The sequence below is a fragment of the Seriola lalandi genome, unplaced genomic scaffold (genome assembly GCF_002814215.2).
Source record: "Seriola lalandi dorsalis isolate HSWRI2012SDOR001 ecotype SW California unplaced genomic scaffold, Sedor1 jcf7180002054927, whole genome shotgun sequence".
Taxonomy (NCBI): Eukaryota; Metazoa; Chordata; class Actinopteri; order Carangiformes; family Carangidae; genus Seriola; species Seriola lalandi.
Genome location: NW_019525479.1, coordinates 542,139 through 564,033, shown reverse-complemented (window position 1 = coordinate 564,033; position 21,895 = coordinate 542,139). Strand labels below are relative to the sequence as shown.

General features: G+C 40.3%; 1 protein-coding gene across 2 annotated transcripts in view; it reads left to right on the top strand.

Moving 5' to 3' along the window:
* lama5 (laminin, alpha 5) overlaps positions 1–21,895 on the top strand; it is a 90,043-nt gene that overhangs the window by 29,148 nt on the left and 39,000 nt on the right. For both annotated transcript variants that reach the window (XM_087170066.1, XM_023392960.2), the window contains exons 3-7: positions 5,206–5,323; positions 7,671–7,789; positions 8,477–8,647; positions 9,325–9,422; positions 18,447–18,562. In XM_087170066.1, coding sequence (XP_087026192.1) covers positions 5,206–5,323; positions 7,671–7,789; positions 8,477–8,647; positions 9,325–9,422; positions 18,447–18,562 — 622 coding nt within the window. The remainder of the gene's footprint in view (positions 1–5,205; positions 5,324–7,670; positions 7,790–8,476; positions 8,648–9,324; positions 9,423–18,446; positions 18,563–21,895) is intronic.

Below are 21,895 nucleotides of genomic sequence, written 5' to 3'. Positions count from 1 at the left end.
CACACACACACACACACACACACACACACACACACAGCATAAAAACAGTGTCCAGCTCAGTGTCCTTTTTCTGCAGGTCAGCAGGGTCGTCGTCGTCCCTCATGTGTTTTCTCCTCTGTAACATCACCTTTCCTCTCAGTAATCATATCAGTTTCAGATTGGATTTTTGAGCTCAAATAACTTTCTGATTTCATTTAATTTACATTCACCTGTTTTTTGTTTTTTTTCCATTAGTCCCACAGAGACCAGTTTGCATTTGAGCCAAAGAACACTTGATTAGATTTTGGTGCTGATCCAGATGTTGGATTCCAGCCATTAGATCTTTATCCTCTCTTGGAAATTGAGACATTGTTTGAAGCCTCAAAGGTTCATTTGGATGGAAAAGAAATCAATTTTACATTATTTACAAGGTGGAAATGATCCATTTGCGCCTAATAGTGCCTTTTTTTATTTTTTTATTTTTTTATTTTTTTTTACACAAAATGAATCTTTTTTAGTGTCAAATTGTTCTTTGGCTAAATTGATTTGTCGGCCAGTCGTTTCAGCTCTGCAGCATTTCTTCCATAAAAAGCTGTGAAATCACCAAAACTTTGACTTTGTCTCAGCAGGTGACATTTAAAGTTGATCCGTCTGGTTTCTACGTGTTGAAGCATCTCCTCCCTCCTTCCCTTCCTCCCTCTCTCCATCCTTCCCTCTGTCCCTTTGTTGTATGTCCCTCGTTTTATCTCCATGGTTACCTGAGGCACCGGGAATGTGGTGCCACCAAGGAATGTGTACAATTATTAAACCAGCCAGGGGCCAAACACACACATGCACACACACCTGCATTCCTCAGACACCCGGTCATATATACCTAAACATTCATACAGTATCTGCCGGCACGTTGGTTCAGTGTTGAGCTAATAGGTTTACATATGAACAGTATCACTTAATTTACTTGCAGCTAAACCTAAAATCTATTGTCTTGTCTTGTTGATGATTTTGTGTGTTTTCTGCTTTTTCAGTTCTATACTGAAAACTAATTGAAAATAAAAGTAAGACATTTAAAAACATGGAGCTATTAGGAAATTTCCACTTAAAAGCTTGTGGATCATTTGAATGGACGGCAGCCAGTAACATTATTTGCCATCAATGTGTATCAGTTCTCCAGTACAGTAAATGAACATAGGCTAAATGCAGTCCCGTGTACCTAACATAGTAAAAATGCAGTAGAAACATTTGACCCTGGGTCACTCTACCTCACCTGTAGCTTCTCTGCTTCCATTCATCCTCCTCTTTTCCGCCCTCCTCTCCTGTCATCACACATCATAAATCGTCGTGGGTCTGAACCTCTGCTCCACCTGTCATTCTTTAGGCGACAGGTGGAGCTCGACGCGCCACACTTGTTCAGAGCCGTGTCCTTGCCAGGTTGCGTGATGAAGTAGAGCTCGTGTCTGCCTTCGGTCCACTAAGTGCACTTTTAGCAGTGTCCGTCTGTTTGTATGAGATAAAGTGCTCATTCGATGTCTGTGATGGCTGGAGTTCTGTGCCGAGCTTTGAAGTGTGAGTGATGAGAGAGAAAAGCTGCCTCAGATCTGACTCATAACTTTAATTAAGAGCATGTAAAGCTTTTTAAAGATTTCTAGTTTCTTCTTGTCTTTTTCCACCTGTGTCCGAGGCGACTTTCCAGTTTCTGTCTTTGTCTCCTCTCTGCCTCTTTCTTCCAACATCTTGTGTTTGTTTGTCTCTCCCCTTATTCTGACCTGTTGCTGGCTGCCCGTTGCCATGGTAACGGCGGTTTGATTGATGGGTCTGCAGGCAATTCAGGGAGGCTGACCTGGGAGGCCGCTACTAATCCATAAATCCTATGGAGGGGGGTGTGTGTGTGCGAGTTGCAGAATAAAAAGGGGGGTCAGCGAAACCTTTTGTTGAACGTGTGTTACTGTGTGTGTGTGTGTATGTGAGTGTGAGTTTATACCAGGCAACAGACTGGCTCCCACTGAGAGCTGGAGACAGACGGCTGTGGGTTATTTGTGCATTTTACTCCATTTTGTGTTTGTGTTTTGTGCCAGTTTTCATCAGTTCACTGTTTGCAGCTTCACATAATGTTGTACTGAACTTTTAAAATCAAAACACAGCTACTTTTTAGCTTCAGGTTTTTTAGCTGAAAAGTTACAGGTCGCCATGGTGACCAATCACATGTATCTGGCACTAGTGGGTATACTCATGCCTGTGATTCTAGACATTTAACACTACATTTCCCGTCAGGGCTGCGACTTATGATTATGTTTATTTTAATTATCATTTTTACTGTCTCTACTTTATTTCTGATGTTTCATGTTGTGTTGAATCCATGATTTTGTCTCTTTTTCTCTTTTTGAATATTTATTTCAAAATAAAACCAAACCAAAAGCAGAAGATTAATCTCTTCTCAATCAACCATTTATGCTGCTAAATGTCAGAAAATAGTGAATAAAACCCAAAGTGACGTCTTCACACGTCTTGTTTTGTCTAATCAACAAAAAAACCCGAATAGATGTTCAATGTCCAATGATATAAAACTGAAAAAAACAGCAAATACTCTCCTTGGAGAAACTGAGATTAAGAAATGTTTGCCACTGTTGCTTGAAATGTGACTTAAACTAAAACTTAAACATTTCAGCTCTGTTTCCCATTAAAACCAGTTGCCTCATGTCACAAAGCTTCCTGCTGTTTGATGCCCAATCGTGATTTCATACATCTGTGAACATGGCGAGTTTCAGAATGAGTTTTGGCTGAAGTTCATTCTTGAATGCGATTGGATGGACGGGAGCTCTGGCTGGAATCTGAAGTGTAAACAAGTGGCCAAAAATACTAAATAAAGTGTAAGTGTATGCAAAGTGGATCATTGCCTTTTAATGATCGAAGCTATATCACAATGCTGAGGGAGTATTTTCATTCAGCTTTATACTCGTTTTATTAGCTGCTGTCGTGTGTTTCCAGTTAGAAACGTCTACTCTTAACTTAAGGTCAGTCTTTCACCCTGGAATCAGAGGAATGCTCCTGGATTTTTCTTTCAATATCTTTGGCCCTGAGGGACGTGTGGAGGCCTCACTTTCTGTTTCCTGTCCTTCAGATCTCTCTCACACACACACACACACACACACACACACACACACACACACACAGATATGCTTGTACACACAGTATGTTTGGTTAAGACTTTAGGAGAATCCTCTTCCTTTATCTGGACAGACGTCAAAAATAAAGTTAAAGTGAATATAAGAATATTAGATTTTTATGGATATTGTCCCACTGACAATGTTTTAAGTTGTAGTTTTAGCAGAAAGAAAGTTTGAAAGGTTGGACAGGAGATGGATGAATGAGGAAGTTGAGTTCTGTCAACAGACAAAAACTGACATGTTCCTCTCTTCCTCTCCCATCATCCCTCCATCATCCTCCTCCTCTCATTCATCAGCCTGAAGTACACCGACACACACGCACACGCTGTTGGCATTCCACAGTGATGGAGTAGCACTAGTTGTTTAGGTGTGTGTGTGTATGTGTGTACGTGCGTGCGTGTGTGTGTTTTGTCACCAGCTCTGACAGACAGAGCTGCATGTCAGAAGGAGGAAGTCTGGAGATCACAGGCCGAACTGCAATGATGGATGATCAAAGAGCTAGTGTGTGTTGTGTGTGTGTGTGTGTGTGTGTGTGTGTGTGTGTGTGTGTGTGTGTGTGTGCTCTTGGTGCAACAAAGACAAAAACCTTGAGCTTGTTGTAACACAGGCAGAAAGACAAGTTGGTTGGTTTTTACTCCGACACATACAGACGCACTTCACATTCTTTAGTGTGTTTCCTGTGGATACTTTAATGACGTATTCATTATGAACAAGAGCAACAGTGATTTGTGTGTTATGACTTCAAGTAGATTGTGTTTGTTTGTAATTGTAACTTGGATGATTTACTGACCACATTTTAAGATAAACATCAAAGTGACAAAGTAACAGAAGAAGAACTGTAGAGATGTGACCCTGAACATACTCCACTCTCTCCTGTTGCTCTGTAATGAAACCTGCCTTCATGAATAATGAAAAGTTATAGTGAGGTGTCTTGGGATCAGTATTATACAATATTTTGGAATCATGTGACAAATTGCATTTCTTTCAGCTTTATAGCAGATTTATTTGCAGCATAGATCATCACATACTTCACTTATACTGAGCTGTCAACACTGCCTCTTTGTACAACACACACACACACACACGCACACACACACACGCACACAGAGGAGGTGATTGTGATTTGCTATAATGTTATTATGTGCATCGTCGTGTTATCTCAGTGTGTCCTGTTTCAGCCGGGGAGAGATTTCAAGGTCCGACAGACAAAACAGTTCAGCTGAGCCGCTCTCTACCCCATGAGAACGGTTTGTCATCGCCGGCTAACCGGCTTCAGGGCCTTTCAGGAAATGAGTGAGGGATGACAAGTGAAAGAAAAGAGACTGCAGCCGGGCTGAAACTCAAGAGAGTGTGTTGAGGGAGCATCTGGTGCTCATTAGTGTCAGGAATCAGGAGCTTTTCTGACATGAACTCGTAACATTACATGTAACAGGACGTAATAGATCAGACGTACTGTAGTTGGTTTTGACGTGACGGCTCCTCAGAGAGGACACGTTTCACAGGTCAGCTGTTCGGGTCAGCGCAAAGGTCGATTGGTTTTATTAGAGGTTGGCAGCTCGCGTTTCCCTTTTTCACTATAATTGTGTGATGGTCTCCTTTTGTTTCTCTTTTTTTCTCCTTTACATTTTTCTCAATCCTACCAATATTTTTTTGTTTTTCTTTGTTTTTCTTTTTTGTTCTCTTTAACCCTTTACATTCCTTTTTCCCTTTCCTCCAATTTCCTTTGTTTTCCTAACCTTTTTTCCTATCGTATTTCTTTTTTTCATATCCTGCCCTATGCTATCCTTTCTTTTCCCTTCTTATCTTCTCGCTTTACTCCTTTATATTCCTTTATTCATTTTCTTTAATTTCCTTTTTGATCCCTTCCTTTCCAACCTTACCTTTTCTTGTTCTTTCCTTTCCTTCCTTTCCTGCCTTACGTTCCTTTTTGTAATTCCCTTTCCTTTCTTTTCTTTTAGTTTTTGGCCTTTTCTCTTGGCTGAATGTACGTTAACCAATCCACCAATCCAAACAAAGTGAATATTTGAGTGTTTTAAGTGAATTTCCTCCTCTGTTTTCTCTGCAGCTCTTCCACGTCGCCTACGTGCTGATAAAGTTCGCCAACTCTCCCCGTCCGGATCTCTGGGTTCTGGAGAGATCCATCGACTTCGGTCAGACCTACCAACCCTGGCAGTACTTCGCCTGTGAGTACAAGCGCGCATATACATGTTCACCTATACACTACATACATGTGTTTGGCTCCAGATGTCATGTTATTAGGACCAAACCATGACAGACTCCATCAACATCACTTCATGCTTTCCTCAACCTCCCCCAGGGTTCGCTTTAATTCCCCCTCTAATCTCAGAGTTAAACGGCACCCCCGAAGGCAGGCGGCTGATTGGTTGATTGGTTTGTTGGTCGGGTCAGAGGCGGGAGATCATTACATCACAGAGCTGCCAGCTGATTGGCTATGGCAGCTGTCACTCCAGGTGGGCTGGAGGGGGAATTCCAGGCATGTCTGCCAACAGGTTGCAGCTTGAAGAATATATGAGTAAAGAGAAGGGAGTCAGCGTGGGTTTGGGTCTGTGTGTGTGTGTGTGTGTGGTGGTGGTGGTGGTGGGGGGGGGGGGTATAATGACATGGGGTTAATTATCATTATTGAAAGCTGCTCCAGGTGTCCAAGGTGGCACAGGCATATATATATAAAACGGTTTGATTGACTTTAACCCAAAATTCTTTGATGGGAAGTTGTTTAACTTCACTCTTAAACTCACAGTCCAGGTCAGCTTGTTCTCAGACTGCTGTCAGATACATTACTGCAAACATATATACTGATATACTCACAGGGACTCGGTGTCTGTTTTGTTTAATGTTCTCCACATCAGATCAAGGAGCCTGTGAGTCACGGCAGATCCTGAAATTTCCTCTACGTAAAAGTTAAAAGATAAAGTAAACACCGGGAGAAATACAACTCTACGTAAAAGAAAAATATAGTTTCAGGTGATGACATCTGGGAGGATGATTGACAGTTCTGCAGGGAAAGTCTTCGCAAGTTATGGCAGCTTGTTGAAAAAATGTTTTACTGCGTGTGCTGCGGGTGCTGGTGATGAAAAAAAATCAGCTATTCGAGCTGCAATTTCTTGGCCCGAAAGCGGCCCAAATTTGGCCTCTCTGATGTACACACTAATGACAAGCCATGGACTGATGATGTTCGACAGCTGATGATAACTGCAGCTGATTTTCAGCCTGAATCAGTCCAAGTCTGCATATATATACAGTCATACATATCTGCCTGTGGGGCCTCTATAAAGAATTTGTAGTAGTACAACTAGTAGTGGTACAATTTTAAGAACCACCCTTTACTTGTGATGAAGGCCACAAGTCTAAACACGTTGGTCTAATAAAGTTCTTCTGTTTACTGTGTGTTTCTGGAGTGTTTCTCCATGCACCTTGGAAGTAGGTGACGTTGTGCCAGAAACCTAACTTCGCTTCTACCCCCAAAATCAGGCAAATATGGCCCAGCACCGGCTCACATTTGGTCCTCATTTGGTTTACCTCGACTGGCTACCTGGGATCAGCTCCTGTCTTTTCCTCCCCTCTTTCAGCATGATGAGAAAAGTAACTGCACTTCATACAATACTGTCATATTGCTGAGCGGCAAGCTGAACTCTACAGGGGAGGGAGGACAGGAGATAGATGAGAGTAAATTAGCGTCGGCCTCACAGCTGTAAATCTCAGAGCTATTTGACAGTTTCAGTATGAACGTCTGCAGCTGGAACAGACTCACACTCACACTCTCCCGAGGGCTGGACCTGACATCTTCCCTTCACTCCTTGTCTTTGTCCCGTTTTCTGTGTCAAGGACAAATCTGAGATAAACTGAGATGTTCTCTGTGTCTTTATGAGGCAACAATGTGAATGAAACAAGTTGAAACATGAAACATGTTTTTACAGTTTAATGAATTGTAAAAGGCAAATAAAGCCTCATCACATCATCTTCTTGAGATGAACTTAAATTATTACTGATCTCTGACCCTTGACCTCAAACCTGCTCCACAGGTAGAGGATCTTTCTTTGCTTTTTCCCTTTTTTATGTCCTTGATAACTGATATCTTTGGTTTTTATAATTTAGTAATATGTGATTTGTAGTTTTATTGCCTAAATGATTCATTCATGTATAAAAACTTAATTGTTGGATCAATAATATTGGGGTTGGGACTGGAGTCAGTGTTAGTGCAGTTAGTGGCAGCCAATGGTTGTGTATTCCAGCTGTTGTGAAGCTCCAACTGAGGTGTGTTTAAAGAGGACTGCTGGGTAAAAAACAGACCTCCACCAAACCCAGACCCTCCTCTAATTATCACAGTGAGACACATCATTAAAATACCACAGGGTGGTTCACACTGAAGTTAAACATGAAGGGATGATCGCGTTTCCCAGTCTGTGGTTTTAACTGATTATAAGCTTTTCTTTCTTTTCTCCCCCTTTCTCTGTTCGTGTGTGTGTGTGTGTGTGTGTGTGTGTGTGTGTGTGTGTGTGTGTGTGTGTGTAGCCTCAAAGAGAGACTGCATTGAGCGTTTTGGACAGAGTACCATCGAGAGAATCAACAACGATGACGACATTGCCTGCACCACCGAATACTCTCGTATAGTCCCGCTGGAAAATGGAGAGGTTTGTTCCATTAATCAATTAGTCGATTGATAGGGAGATGATCAGCAACTGATCAGAATGCTCATTAATGGAAACAGTCACTGTTTTCACTGCTTCCTGGATTATTTTGTGGAATTAGGAACTAAATAACTTCAGCACGTCCATTTAAAAGAGCTGCCGAAGCTTTTGTCTGATATTTTTGTCTTTTTTTATTTTCATTTTTTATTATTAAATATTAATGTGAAACTGCTTCATGTAGCTGAAATGCAATTTTTTAAAAATTTTATGTAGAAATAAAGCTGCTACTGAAAGAGGATATGTACCAATAGTTAAAACAACCCTTAATTCATGCAGTGCAGAGTCATTCTGTGCTGTGATATCATTTTGTGAATATTTGTGCTTGATTCGGTTGATATCATCCCCTGATGCTCACTAGACTTTCCCCCTTAATTCATGCAGTGCAGAGTCATTCTGTGCTGTGATATCATTTTGTGAATATTTGTGCTTGATTCGGTTGATATCATCCCCTGATGCTCACTAGACTTTCCCAGGCTGTGATGTTTATATTTCTGATAGCTGATAAAGCCTTTGTCCTCCTCTCTCTCACTCTCTCTGTCCCTATCTCTCTCTCTCTCTCCCTATCTCTCTCTCTCTCTTTCTCTCTCTGTCCCTATCTCTCTCTCTCTTCTCTCTCTCTCTCTCTCTCAGGTCGTGGTGTCCTTGGTGAACGGTCGTCCCGGGGCGATGAACTTCTCCTACTCACCGGTGCTGAGGGAGTTCACCAAGGCCACTAACATCAGGCTGCGCTTCCTGAGAACCAACACGCTGCTGGGACACCTGATGGGCAAGGCGCTCCGCGACCCCACAGTCACCCGCAGGGTAAGAAGGAACTGATGATTCAGCACTAATGTGTTGATCATCATCATATTCTCCCAAAATGATTGACAGCAAGACCTTAAAGGAAATCATGAATGTAAACTCTGATTGGATATTCCTGGCTTTCATTTTCTGATTTAATATTCAGTATTTGAAATATCTGACATTCTTTAACTCCTGATTTCCTTCTTTAAATTACTTTAAAAAGCTCTAACTAAGAACAAAGAAAAGTTTTTTACAATATCACATGTATATTATGTGCAGTGTCTCCCTGTTTTAACACTTTTGTGAAGATATGAGGTTTAAATGAGGAAAATATTTAAACCCCAGACACCACATTATTAGAGCTGGATCAGTAGAAAAAATATATCCAGTATATATATTCGTACACATTCAGGCAAATGATTTTGATAAGTGCTATATATATAAACTTTATTATTATTGTTATTAACTATTTGGACAGAGCCAGGCTAGCTGTAGTAGTCTTTATGCTATGCTATGCTAAGCTAAGCTAAGCTAACCGTCTCCTGGCTCCGGCTTCATATTGACCATACAGGCATGAGAGTGGTATCTATCATCTCATCTAACTCGCCGCAGTAATATCTTCTTTAAATAACACATTAAATATCACAATACACTGATGGTACTAACTGAAGTTGTGCATTGTTGTTTTTCTACAGTATTACTACAGTATCAAAGACATCAGTATCGGAGGACGCTGTGTGTGTAACGGCCACGCCGAGGCCTGCAACGCCAAGGACCTCAACGACCCCTACAAGTAAGAAAACCTTCAAAAGACCTGTGAACGTCTCACACACACACACACACACACACACACACACACACACACACACACACACATATAAGGGAAATCAGACTGCACTGTCATGATTCACAGACGTGGCAAAACAACATTGTTGTGACTAGATTCATGTAGGTGCGTGCGTGTGTGTGTGGTTCCACTGAACTGCTAAACACAGCCCGTTATAAAAAATGATTTATGTTATTACTGTGAGTACTCTGACTCAGAGACGTCTACAACTTTGCAAAAAAACACGTCAGTAATCTCTTATCCCCGAGCTGTGACTTTGATCTGAAGCATTATTCTTTGCTGCGGTTTCATTTGCTGCAAGTGTCAGGTAAACATACCTGCATACCTGTAATGCAACTGAGGGATTTGTTTAAACACATAAGCCACATGACAGAACAAAGGAGATAATGAGGGCAAAATAGATATACATTGAAATGAAGCACTAATCTGCAGCATCATTTATTAAATAAAAGCCTTTTTTTCCTGGAGATTCTTGTCTTCAGGAACAAGTCTAAAGTCAGTTTGTGAGTCTGCAGGTCGTAGATTAGGTCAGATTCATGCTGTTAGTGTCAAATCTCAAGCAGATCACAAACCAAGTCGAGTCAGAACAAATGCAGACTCTCATCTCTCTCGTCCTGTTGTCATTAAAATGTAGGATAAAAGCCAGAATCAGTTTTTTCATACACATTTAAAATGCCAATTCATCAACATTAGTAGTTCTTATTTTTTCTGCCTGCACAGACAACTTCCTAACAAGATTAACTGATTCATTCCTGAAAGAGAAACATCCACCCAACATGACCTGAGCAAACAAAACAAACTTGACACATTGGACCAAAGCCACATGATTAGCTCTCCTGATTGTGTGACCTGGTCGACCCGATTGAAGGCGATTGTGTATCTGAGAGCAGTGAGTGAAGCTGTGGGAAAATTGTGATTAGCTCAGCAGTTAGCCTGCATGTACTACAGCAGTCGAAGCTTGGCGGTATATGTGAGTAATAAAACATAACATCAGCATCAGAGCAAGAGAAAAGGAGTCAGTAACTGACAGAGGAGAATGATGTGCAGAGGAAGAGGAACAGTAGTAGTTGTTTTTCTCAGTGTGTTAATGCAGTTTCATGGGAGAGAAAACATCCAGAGGCGGAGAAGTTTTTGATTGTAACTTTCATACAAACAAACTTCCTGTTCTTTATGTAGTTTTTATTGTGGAGGCAAGAAAAACAAGATGGAGCTTGTTTTAATACATGTTCATATACTGTGCTGTGGGTGTGTGTGTGTGATTTCCAGATAAGTGTAGGTCTCTTGTGAAAAGTGGAAGTGGACAGTGTGTGATTAATTTAATGATACGTGTGAATGTGTGCAGCTGTGACTGTGTGCTGTATGTGGATTGTATGTGTACATAAGCATGTGTGTGTACTTTATTCGTGTATGTGTGTGTGAGTAACTATAGCACCTGGAGACTGGAGGATTTTACAATAAGCCATCATTACTAAAATCCGCCATGAGGCACACACACACACACACACACACACACACACACACACACACACACACACACACACACACACACACACACACATACAGGCATGAGCAACCCCATGTTCGCCTATTTGTTCTGTCTGTCTTTTTCTATGTGCATGTATGTGTACACACACACACGCACACACACACACTGGTACAGACTTGTCGGTGATGTAGCTGTTTCCATGTTGTTGCTCATGACTGATTTGGGAATTTTGCTGTATAGGATTTTAGAGGGGGGAGGGCGGGAGACGGGGGAGGGATAGATAGGATGATGTACAGTGGAGGGAAGTCTGCTGCTGCTGCTGGGAGGTGTTCACACTGTGACCCCCACATTCTGCAGGAGACAGTAAAGCTGTGATTTGATTGACAGTAGATACAGAGACACAGGTGTGGCTCTGTCTGTGGTTGTTAACCTGCAGTCAGGATCTCTCAAGAGGTTGTAGAAACATATGTAAGATGAGAAAAAATAGCATTGTTGTTAGAAAAATTGAGTAGTTATTCCCGAGTTTTTTGTTTTTTTGTTTTAGGGCTACTATAAATGATTATTGTCTCTATTTTGTTTTGACCCAAACCCAAAGATAATCAGTTTATGATCATATACAACAAAGACAATCTGCACATTGGAGAAGATGTTCCTCAAACTGATTCACATGAAGTGTGGGTCTTCAACTTCAACCAGATGTGTAGAGAAAACCTAAAACTAACATCTGCTTTGCTTAAACCGGTAATTTTGACACTGAAATTTATTGAAATTAAATACAGTAATTTGACTCGGAGGATGTTTTATGCAAATTGCAAAGTTAAGAAACTGTTCTTCACCTTGAGTCGGGCTGCCCAGCTCTCTCTCCACCATAATGCAGTCTGTGTTTCGTCGCGTTTAAACTGCGAACTGTTTCCTTCAGTCATTACGATATTAGCCGTGCAGCTGCAGATCGAAGCGTTCAGTCACCTGCCGCTGCCTTCAAACGCAGACCTGCGGTCAGCATACCTGCGGTCAGCACACCTGCTGGATGTAACAACAGTGTTAAACAGGATCCAGGGGTTGATGTGAGTTTTCAGATGAAGCACGATCTCGCAGCTCCACATTCCTCCTCTCTGATACAAACCAGACACTGTATCTCCAAACGCTTGATGAGGTCAGGAGGGATTTATTTGAATTCCTCATCCCGAGTTCCCATCAATCAAACACCTGCACGCATGAAACACGTCTGTATTACATGTATGCAGCTCTAACACTAACTGCCTGACTCAAACATTATGATTTTCAACCTTTATACGTACAAACCAGATTAGAACAGATCAATCTACATTCCTCTGACTGTTTAAAATACCAAAATTCCCTCTAAATCACAGATTTATATCCACTGCATTATCACAACTGTAACTGTTTAAATTCCAGTTACAAAGGAGGGATTATATTTGAAGAGCACTTTAAATAGTTTGAAAGGATTCACCTCACAGCGATTGCTTTTTCCGTTCAGGTTAATCATTCTGTTATTTACCCAGATGAGTCACAAGTGAAACACTGTCTGTCTCCTGAAGCTCAGTCTATTCTTCGTCAAAGCCAAACAGATGTATCTGAAGGTGAAATCCAGCCAAGTCTTTAATTTCTCTCTCCCTGATGAAGCTGCAGGCTCACGCAACCTTCAGCGCCGCGTTAGCTTTCGGTGAAATATGTCTGGATCGTAGCTGATGGTGAACAGCTCGCAGAGGGAGAACAGGTTGAAATGTCAACATCTATTAACAAGCTTCTCTTCAGCTTTCTGCTTCTCTCAGTTGCTCTTTATTCTGTCTCAGTACAGGAGGTTGATTGCTGGAGCAGTGTTGTGCAGCGACACATTACTTCGTGTCAGTAACAGCAGTGTTGGGATTACAAATTGAAATTCAGTAATTACACTGGTGCGTCCGGTGGAGATGCTGGTCTGATGCATGTTAGCTTGATGCAGGAGCTGGAGATTTGGATCGAGGTAAACCGCTACTAAAGGAGGAGAGATGTGACTCCTGCACACTCATGCAGGACTAAGGTGGTTGTTGATGGTCAGCAGAAACCTCCTTGTGATCATTAATGCCACAGCTTCTCCTGTTAAATCCAAAAGCTGCGCTGAGTAATGAAAGTATTGTAACTAATCACTATTTCTGTTAGTAATTAGTAAAACTATGTACATACTTTTTAATGAGTCTTATGTAATGAATAACTGAATATATGTAATTTGCCCAAAACTGATTAGAAGCCTCATATAACCATGTTTATAGTTGCTGCTCATAACTATACTCAGCTACTGTTTTGTCTTTTAGTTTTAGTCTCTATTCAAGATAACCTTAAGCTAACAAGCCAACATGTTAATTAAGCCGACACTGATGCTAATCTTAGTGTTATGAACTTTAAAGTGTTATAAATCACTTGACTAAAATCTGTAGCCTTGCCTATATTGATTTCAGGCACATTCAGAAGATTAGTAGATTAGTGCATTTTTAATACATATAATTAGCACATACATCAGTACATAAGTCATAGAATAGCATCACGCTCATTCACAGCTATAATTCACTTAAACTGAACGTTTGTGCTAAAATGTCCTCAGGCGGATCTTAGCCCCACATCATCGATACAGTCATGAACATACAAACATAGAGGGTATTGTTCTGCTTATGCCAAGATGCCATGAATGCCATATATAATTAAACTAAAGGTATCGGTCAAATTTAAACATTTTGATCTCACTCTCCTCTGAGCTGTTGAGCTGAGGCTCAGCTGTTCCTGTGTTTGCCTACCGTTTAATACTGGGGCAAAAAAACATCATTAGTGTCAGGTTCAACTGTTCGGTTACTAAAAGTTTACCCACACCTTCCAAACATTCAGAATCCACAATCGACTCTTTCTCCACAGTTCCTTCCTCCTGTTCTTTAGTTATTGTCCCGACACCTCAGTGACACCCATAGGAAAAGTCTGTTTCGTCTTAAACCCTCCCAGGATTCATAGTTCCACACATCCAGGATCAGACTCAATTATACTTGAATACACACACACACACACATACACACACACAAACACCAGCTGTGCTAATGGTTAACCCAGATGTAGCCTCACCTCTCGGAGCTCTGATCCTGAACTGGAGGTGATGCAGAAAAGTGAAGCCAAATGGTCCCGAACAGAACAAACCGTCACCAAGCAGCCAGATGGCAACAACATGACGTCTGAACATGATTCCCAACATTCGTCTAATTAGGCAGAAAATGTGCAAAAACTCTGGTTACTTATTTGTTTATAACCCTTCTTTAAGATTTTTTTTATTTAGTTTTCTAACTTTATCAAAACTTTGAACCTTGAACCCTCATTGTTACTCCTCTAATTTATCTATATATGATCTATATGTTTGGCCAGGTAAAATCATCAGTGACTGCATTAATCATATTGTATATATCTATCTAACGTTTTAATGCTGGTGTGCGCCTGCTGTAAATCAATCCCACTGTAAATATGAACCTGCTACTCATCATATAAAACCTCTGGTGTGTTGTTAACATGACATCTACAGTGTAAACACGTTCAGTGTGCATGCATTAGAAGCATATACAGCACAGTGCAGACAGAATTAATTCCATCAGTGGTCAATTTGTTTTCAAGAGATAAATATCAATGTGATTATTTATCATCTGAAATCCCTGTAATCCCACAAAAAGGTAGAGAAACCAGACTCCAGAGATGATCCTCATCCAGGAGGTACAGTTCATACTTAGTTTGACTGTACTCTGTGGTCTACTCATCATCAGCCTACAGACAGACTCTTTTAAACCGCCATACATTATCATGGCAGTATAAACACTTTCTGCAGTGGAAACATGTTCCTCAACTCGCACAGAGAGAGGTCAAAACACACGTAATGTAGGAAATCTGAACCCAACAATTAGAATCATTAAAACACCTCACTGTGTATTAGACATGGTCAAATTACACATAATTGTGTTTTGGGAGATATTTTATCCGTCAGTCGAGCTCGTTCTGCAGTGTGTAAGAATTTGTCAGCAGATTGGCGGCATTAATGTCAGACAAATAAAACAGTTTGTCGCTTTGGCAACAGTGCTTCTTATTTCATCTGAACTGTGCACAGTTTGAGCTTAAGCACAAGCAGCATGTAAGAAAATAAGTATTCATACAATCACATGAAACAATGGCCATAAACAATGGTGTATGTGTGTGTGTTTTTGCGTGCGAGAATATGCATGCAAGCAGATGATGTGAAAGTATGCACACGTCTTCTCTCCATAACTTTGGGGCCTTCAGAGATATTACAAACACATAGTCCTCCACATCTGTCTGCTCCAAACCCTGACAGACAGACACACACACACACACACACGACATGAGGTTGAGCTGAATTTGAACAGATTCCTGCTTTAGTTCAAACACACACCTGACAGCGCGTCTGAGGCCGAACTCTGCCCTGCACAGTGTCTGCAGGACACAGACTCAAACACTGATAGAAGAATCACTATCGTCTCTGCATCCAGGAAAGAGACAGTAAGAGTAAGTAAAGTAAAAAGGCGTGTAGATGTTAGATATTTTCCCATAAGACACAATCAGATGAGAGGACACCTAAAAAATAAACAAATAAATATGCTTTTCTTTTTTTTTTTACCTTACATGAGGTAAAATCTGCCTCTTTAAAACAATGTTTTCTGAGTAAATAAGAGGAATGAAACCACATCACTCAACTGTTGTAAAGTGGAAAAACAATTGTGCTTTAATAATGTCAAACAATTATGGATTTTAAGTAAACAGAATAATTGAATTTAGCTGAATAGTCCTGTAAGTAATGAAAAAGTTCTATATGCTTCAGTCAGGAAGCTGCTGGTGACTGAAACCAGGAAGTAGTGAATTTCGGGTGGAAAAGCTCCATTGAAAATCATTTCCTAAAATGCTTGAACGCAGCTGATCGCCAAGAAGGAAAGAGATGCATCAGGGAGCGTGTGAAATAAACTCTGTGTGTGTGTGTGTGTGTGTGTGTGTGTGTGTGTGTGTATGAGAGAGAGAGAGTGACAGAATGAATGGATCTGATAGTGAAGGTGAAAGCTGGAAACACAATCAGCCTGTGGAAACACAATACACAGACATGTTATCAGCACGCAACACACCTCCCCACAGTACAGCAGCCTCCAAAAGTCTTCGGACAATTTAAACAATTCAAATACTATTCAAATAGAAACTTATTTTGAAACCATCTGTTATTAAGCTTTTTGACCAGAATTGAATGAACACAAACTCAAAACTCCAACTCCAAAAACACGAGAGCTACTTAGACTGGTCATTGCAGACAAAACAAGCCTGACCCTGCACCTGTGTCTTATCTCTCCCCTCAGTTTCCAAAACAGCTGCCATGTTTTATATAATTTGAAAACCTGAAGTAAGAATGAAGGTCGGCCCAGAGAGTGGTGCATCACAGGTACAGGACGGGTTTGATTTTAGTGTTTCATTAAAAGAGAGCGCTGCTCACTCATCTGCTGACAGTTTGTCCATGTTATTTATCGGTGATCAGGCCGTTTTAAGTCTGTATTTTATGTGGAACTGACATGTTTTGATGATTGAATGATCTTCAAAGTAATTTTAATGTAAAATTGTCAAAGAAAATTCTGTTTTTAGCCTCACAAAATATTAAGATTTCCATCTTTTCTCAGTTTTATATGAGTAAATTGAATATCTTTGGGTTTTGATCATCTTTGATCTTAAGAACACTATTTTCTGATGTTTCATGGACTTAATTAACCAGTCAGCAGATAAACTGTTAGAGCTCTACAGTGCGTATTGAAACAGACTCTTTCTAGTTCTACACAATTCAAAACCACAGTAATATAATCCATCCTGTCTCTTCAATGCAAATATTCCTTAACTTTAAAAAGTAACTTCACACCAGACTGAAGAGCTGCCGCCTCCTCTGGTTAAACCACAGTCAGCATCACTCGGGGGGGTCAGGAGCGTATGTGTTGTACCTGTATCCCCACCCAACAGTGATGTCACAGGCTCCTGGAGTACACAAAGAGCACAAACAAGACTTTCAGGTGGTGTGATGTTACTCTTTAAATAATTGTTTATTCTGGAAAACAACAATACCTGCAACACATCCATATTTGAATCTATGAAGATGTTCTAAGAGGCAGAAAAAGAGATGTGGGACACAAATAGAGGGTTTAAAGGTCTTCATGTAGTATAAAGGTAGATGTTCATGTCTTTTTAAATATAAAGCAGTTCTAGCTTCTGTCATAATACTGTGAAAGTATCAAAGCGCTCAGTTCACAGAGAAATGCACACAGCCTGTATTCAGAAAAGAGTCTTAAAGAGTCTTAAAACAAACCGTCGGGACTTCAGAAACTTTGTGATGTCACAACAAAGCAGTCACTGCCTTCAGCCATGCTCCAAGCCCCCCCCATCTGGACCCACCCTAGGATTTGGTTCCTCTGAGTCTTTACCTGAAATCTTCTATATTTTTATTCGCTCTCGATCAGAAAACAGTCGGCCAATCAGAAGAGAGGCTCAGAGTCCCCTCCTCTTAAAACCACAAATATGTATTCTTATGGATCAACACTTCAGATACAACATAGGCAAAGTGTAAAATATGGGACCTTGATTGATTCTTGATTCACTTAATCACAACAGGAAAAAGTAGAATCATAATCAATATTTAGGGGATCACCTTTGGTCTTTCAAAGATCAAATCCAGTTGTTTTCTCCCTACAGCTGCTTCATTCAGATTTCTCCTTTTCAGGAGTCTTTAACACAAATGTGAAAAACATAATAAAAAAAGGTTCATTGTTCACTTGAGTCATGTGACCTTTGCTTAGAAAATACCTGTTTAAGGTTTGGAGTCAAATTATCTGTAAAAGGACAGGAGTCAAATTTGTGCGGAGATATATATTTTTTCCTTCTCTTTCTCGTGACTCCAGTCGTCGGTGTTTGTCTCTGCCTGAGCGGTGAAGAGGACTCAGGGTTTCTCTCCCTCCCTGCTGTGTTTTGGCCTCACTCTGCAGGCTGCAGGTTCACAGACTAATCCGATTAAAGGCCCGGGTGAAGCAGTCAGCTGCTGTCGATGGAGGACAAAGATTAACTCTTTCATTATTGGGGGGGGGTCTATTTCCACTTCTTTCTTTCTTTCTTTCTTTCTTTCAGAGGTGGAAGAATGTGAACTTTTGAGAAAAGTTCAAATAATGTTTTACCCAAAACACAATCAGCTGAGATAGGTACATACCACAGCCTTTTGTCTGTCTGCTGTGTGTCTGCACAGTTTGTGTGTGTGTGTGTGTGTGTGTGTGTGTGTGTGTGTGTGTGTGTGTGTGTGTGTGTGTGTGTGTGTTTTTGTGTGTTTTTTTTACATTTAGTTACATTTAGAGGTAAAAGTCAAAATCAAACTTTGACTGTTTGGTGTCACGGCATCCTTTGTCGTTTTCTCATGCTGTCCTTGTTGTTGTTGTTTACAGGTTACAGTGCGACTGTCAGCACAACACCTGTGGCGTGTCTTGTGGCCAGTGTTGCCCCGGATACAACCAGATACCATGGAAACCAGCCACGACCTACAGCGCCAATGAGTGTGAACGTGAGTTGTGAAGATGATGATATACATATGACATTCATAAGCATATGTAGAAGTACTCAGGCTGCACACACACACACACACACACACACACACACACACACACACACACACACAAATCGCTGGTCCGTTGAGAGGAATGTGCTTTCGTTCATGTGTTGGTTCCACAGAACTAGTTCAGCTTTAATTCATGAAGCTGCAGAGACTCGTGAGCTGCTGTTGTTTAACTTTGACAGATCTTCCTCGTGCTGGTGCAGAGCACATTCAGACAGTGCTGGTGGTGGATAAACGTGTTACCAACACCTCTTGGCTCTAATGTTGATCAGTAGATTATTAATGCTTATTTTTTTTAACTCATTCAAAAATATGTCATGTTAAATTGAGATTTATTAAAAACTTATGATGTCCCTTTACTTTCTAGATGCAGTAACTATCAGTTTGTAGATCAAGTTTGATTTTAACTATTTTATGTCCAAAATACACAAAGTGGATTTTTAGGAATGATTCATTGATGTTCAGTACAGTATAAATTCAGTAAACTTAAGTCCTGAACATGGATGACTGACGTATCGTCGACTTTGATTTCATCCAGGTTATCAGATGAGAGCTTTGATCTTCTGTGTTTGAGTCTGTCGGGTGAACTTGTCGTTATCGGATTGCTGGTTATATTTACATGTGAGAGTCGTCTGTTATCAAAGCTGCAGTTATATTTAACAAGGAACAACACGTGTGTCACAATAGCAAAGGGGGTCAGTAAAGGTCAACGTGATATGAACAAAAGCGAGAGGGGAAAAAGGAGAGAGGGAGATGCAGTTTCGGTTACAAGGTTGTTTTCAATATTCAGCTTCTGCTTAGTGAGACTCTGTTCACACTAAAAATCAAAGTGTGTGTATGAAGTTTTTTCTGGCCCAGATGTAACACAGATTAGATTGTTTATTCAGTCAATGTGAAGAGGGTAAAGCTTTACAAAGTCATTATTTATGAATTTTGTTAAAATTGTACGCATGACATCTCAAGACGTAGCGCTCAGCCTGTGGGAACAGTTGTATAATGTCCTCTGTAGCTCAGGGGGAGCTTTCCAAAGTTTGACAAATATCTCGGTTTCAGCCCCGAGAGTTTTGACAGAAAGCCTGAATTACAAACTGGAGACACAGTTGAGTTTCGTTAGTGGAAATATAGGTCTCTAGGTGTCTGACTCTGCTGCTTTGATTTAGAGCGTTCTTTTTAAACTGGTGCAGTTTTTGAAAGTGCAGCATGAGCTGCTGGAATTTAACATGCAACCTGTATTTTAATGCCTAGATCTAAAATCTTCTTCCAAACCTAAGCTCTCTAGCCAACTATAGGCAGAGAGAGGCGGTTAGACTGAGATTGAGGGAAGAAACTGTCTATGAGAAAATATATAATGTGATGTAGCTCTGAGGGCAGGACTCTGTCTCTGCTCACATGCAACTTATTCTGGTCTAGTTTACTAATCACTGACTGACTCACTGCACTGGAAAGCTGTTAAAAAACTTTTTTTTTTTGGTTATTTTCAAGAAAAAAAACTGCAGAGTTGCTCAGGTCTGAGAAAAACACTCAGTACTATCAGACTGGAGTCAGAGCTCCAGGATAAGGAGTGCTGGTTTATTCAGCCGGCACCTCTCAGGCGCGGAGGGGCAGATAAGAGTGAAAAACTCCACCAGGGTTTCACTGAGTCTGTGTGAAGAGGAAAGACTGATCCAGGCTTTTTCAGCAAGTGAGCTTCAGCTTCTTCTCCTTAGTTCATCCTTCCCATACAGAAACCTCCAAATGAACATTTGAACATCTGCTTTCATAAAAAAAAAAGTTTATGACAACAGTATGGATGGTTGTAAAAAGTAAGACTGAAGTACAGTTGATTATATGTTGAAGCAGAGACAAACCAGATGCCTTACAGCAAAATAAACCCAACAAAAAAAAACACGTGTATCTAAACAGTTAGTTTACAGATGGAATATAATTGATTCAGTGCAGTGTACCATCTCATATTCCAATCTCCCCTTTACATTTTCTATCATTAGTTAAATATTTAATTAAATAAATAAGGTGACATTTACAGTTTAAAGAACAAGAAAAAAAACCTTTTTGTATGTTTTTTAACTCAACAATAAACTGGCAACCTGTTCCTGTTACCTCTTGTGCAGTGCATGCTGGGATAGGCCTGATGGGTGAATGGGTAATTTCATTAGTAGGAGCTTTAGTACCTTTAGTATATACAGTAATACACATACAAACATCGTCTCATGTGTTTTTTTTCTCGACTTTTTGAATGAACATCTTCTAAAACTAGTTCTCGCTGCACCACAAAGAGCAATGACTGAATCCACCCTGACAGAGGCAGCAGGCTTTGATCACAGTCTTTGAAACAGTCTCATCTCTACTTCAGACTCCAGTGTCTGATAACTGACTTTCATCATACGTCTCTTAAAGAAATGATGAAGCGTGTGTGGTTTGCGTTAATTACAGCTCCTCTCATTTCAGTCTTTTTTGATTAGTTTGGAAACGTGGTGAATGTGATCCTCAGTACAGTGTGTAATCTCGCAGCTGCTGCCGGAAGCAGATTTGAAGCGACTTCACAGAGCAGACGGAGCCTCATGTCTGAGGGTGTTTCAGATGTCACGTACAAAATACTACAGCGTTTGAATCAGCGTCTACTACTTTGCTTATTAGTGACTGAGTGTGTAACTAACTGGTCGGTCTCCTTTTCTTACTGATGTTTTGTTTCCTTGTCTCGTTTCTTACTTTATCTTCCTCCTCTTTATTCTCTTTTTCCTGCTTCTTGTCTCTTGGCTCGCAGCAGTTTTTACCTCCCAGGTGAATGTTTACACTGTTGTTTCAGAGAGAGAGGTGTGTGTGTGTGTGTGTGTGTGTGTGTGTGTGTGTGTGTGTGTTTTGTTGTGCAACTGTGTATTTGTGTTGTGTTTTTTTTTTTATTCATCTGCTTGTTAAAAAGTTGCAAAAGGTTGGATACTATTTAGTTAATGATGTCTCTTATTTATTTGTTAATGAAACAAGAAACACATACTTCTCAGAGAGAAATTATTTAAATCTTTGTGAAAATGTGAATAATATCACAATTCAATAATAGTGCAATGCAATTCAATAATGCAACATTTGTCATTAAAATCCTATTTAGAAACAAAGATACTGCGTTTTAACAATGAACCACTTCAATTTTTGAAAGACAAGAGTCTATCAGAGTTAGCTCAGTGTCAACTCAGACTAATTTAGTTTGATTGTTATTAGTTTATGTTATTTGATTTTTTTTGTTCTTGCTCCAGATGTTTTAAATTCTACTGACTGTGTTTTGTGTTCGAC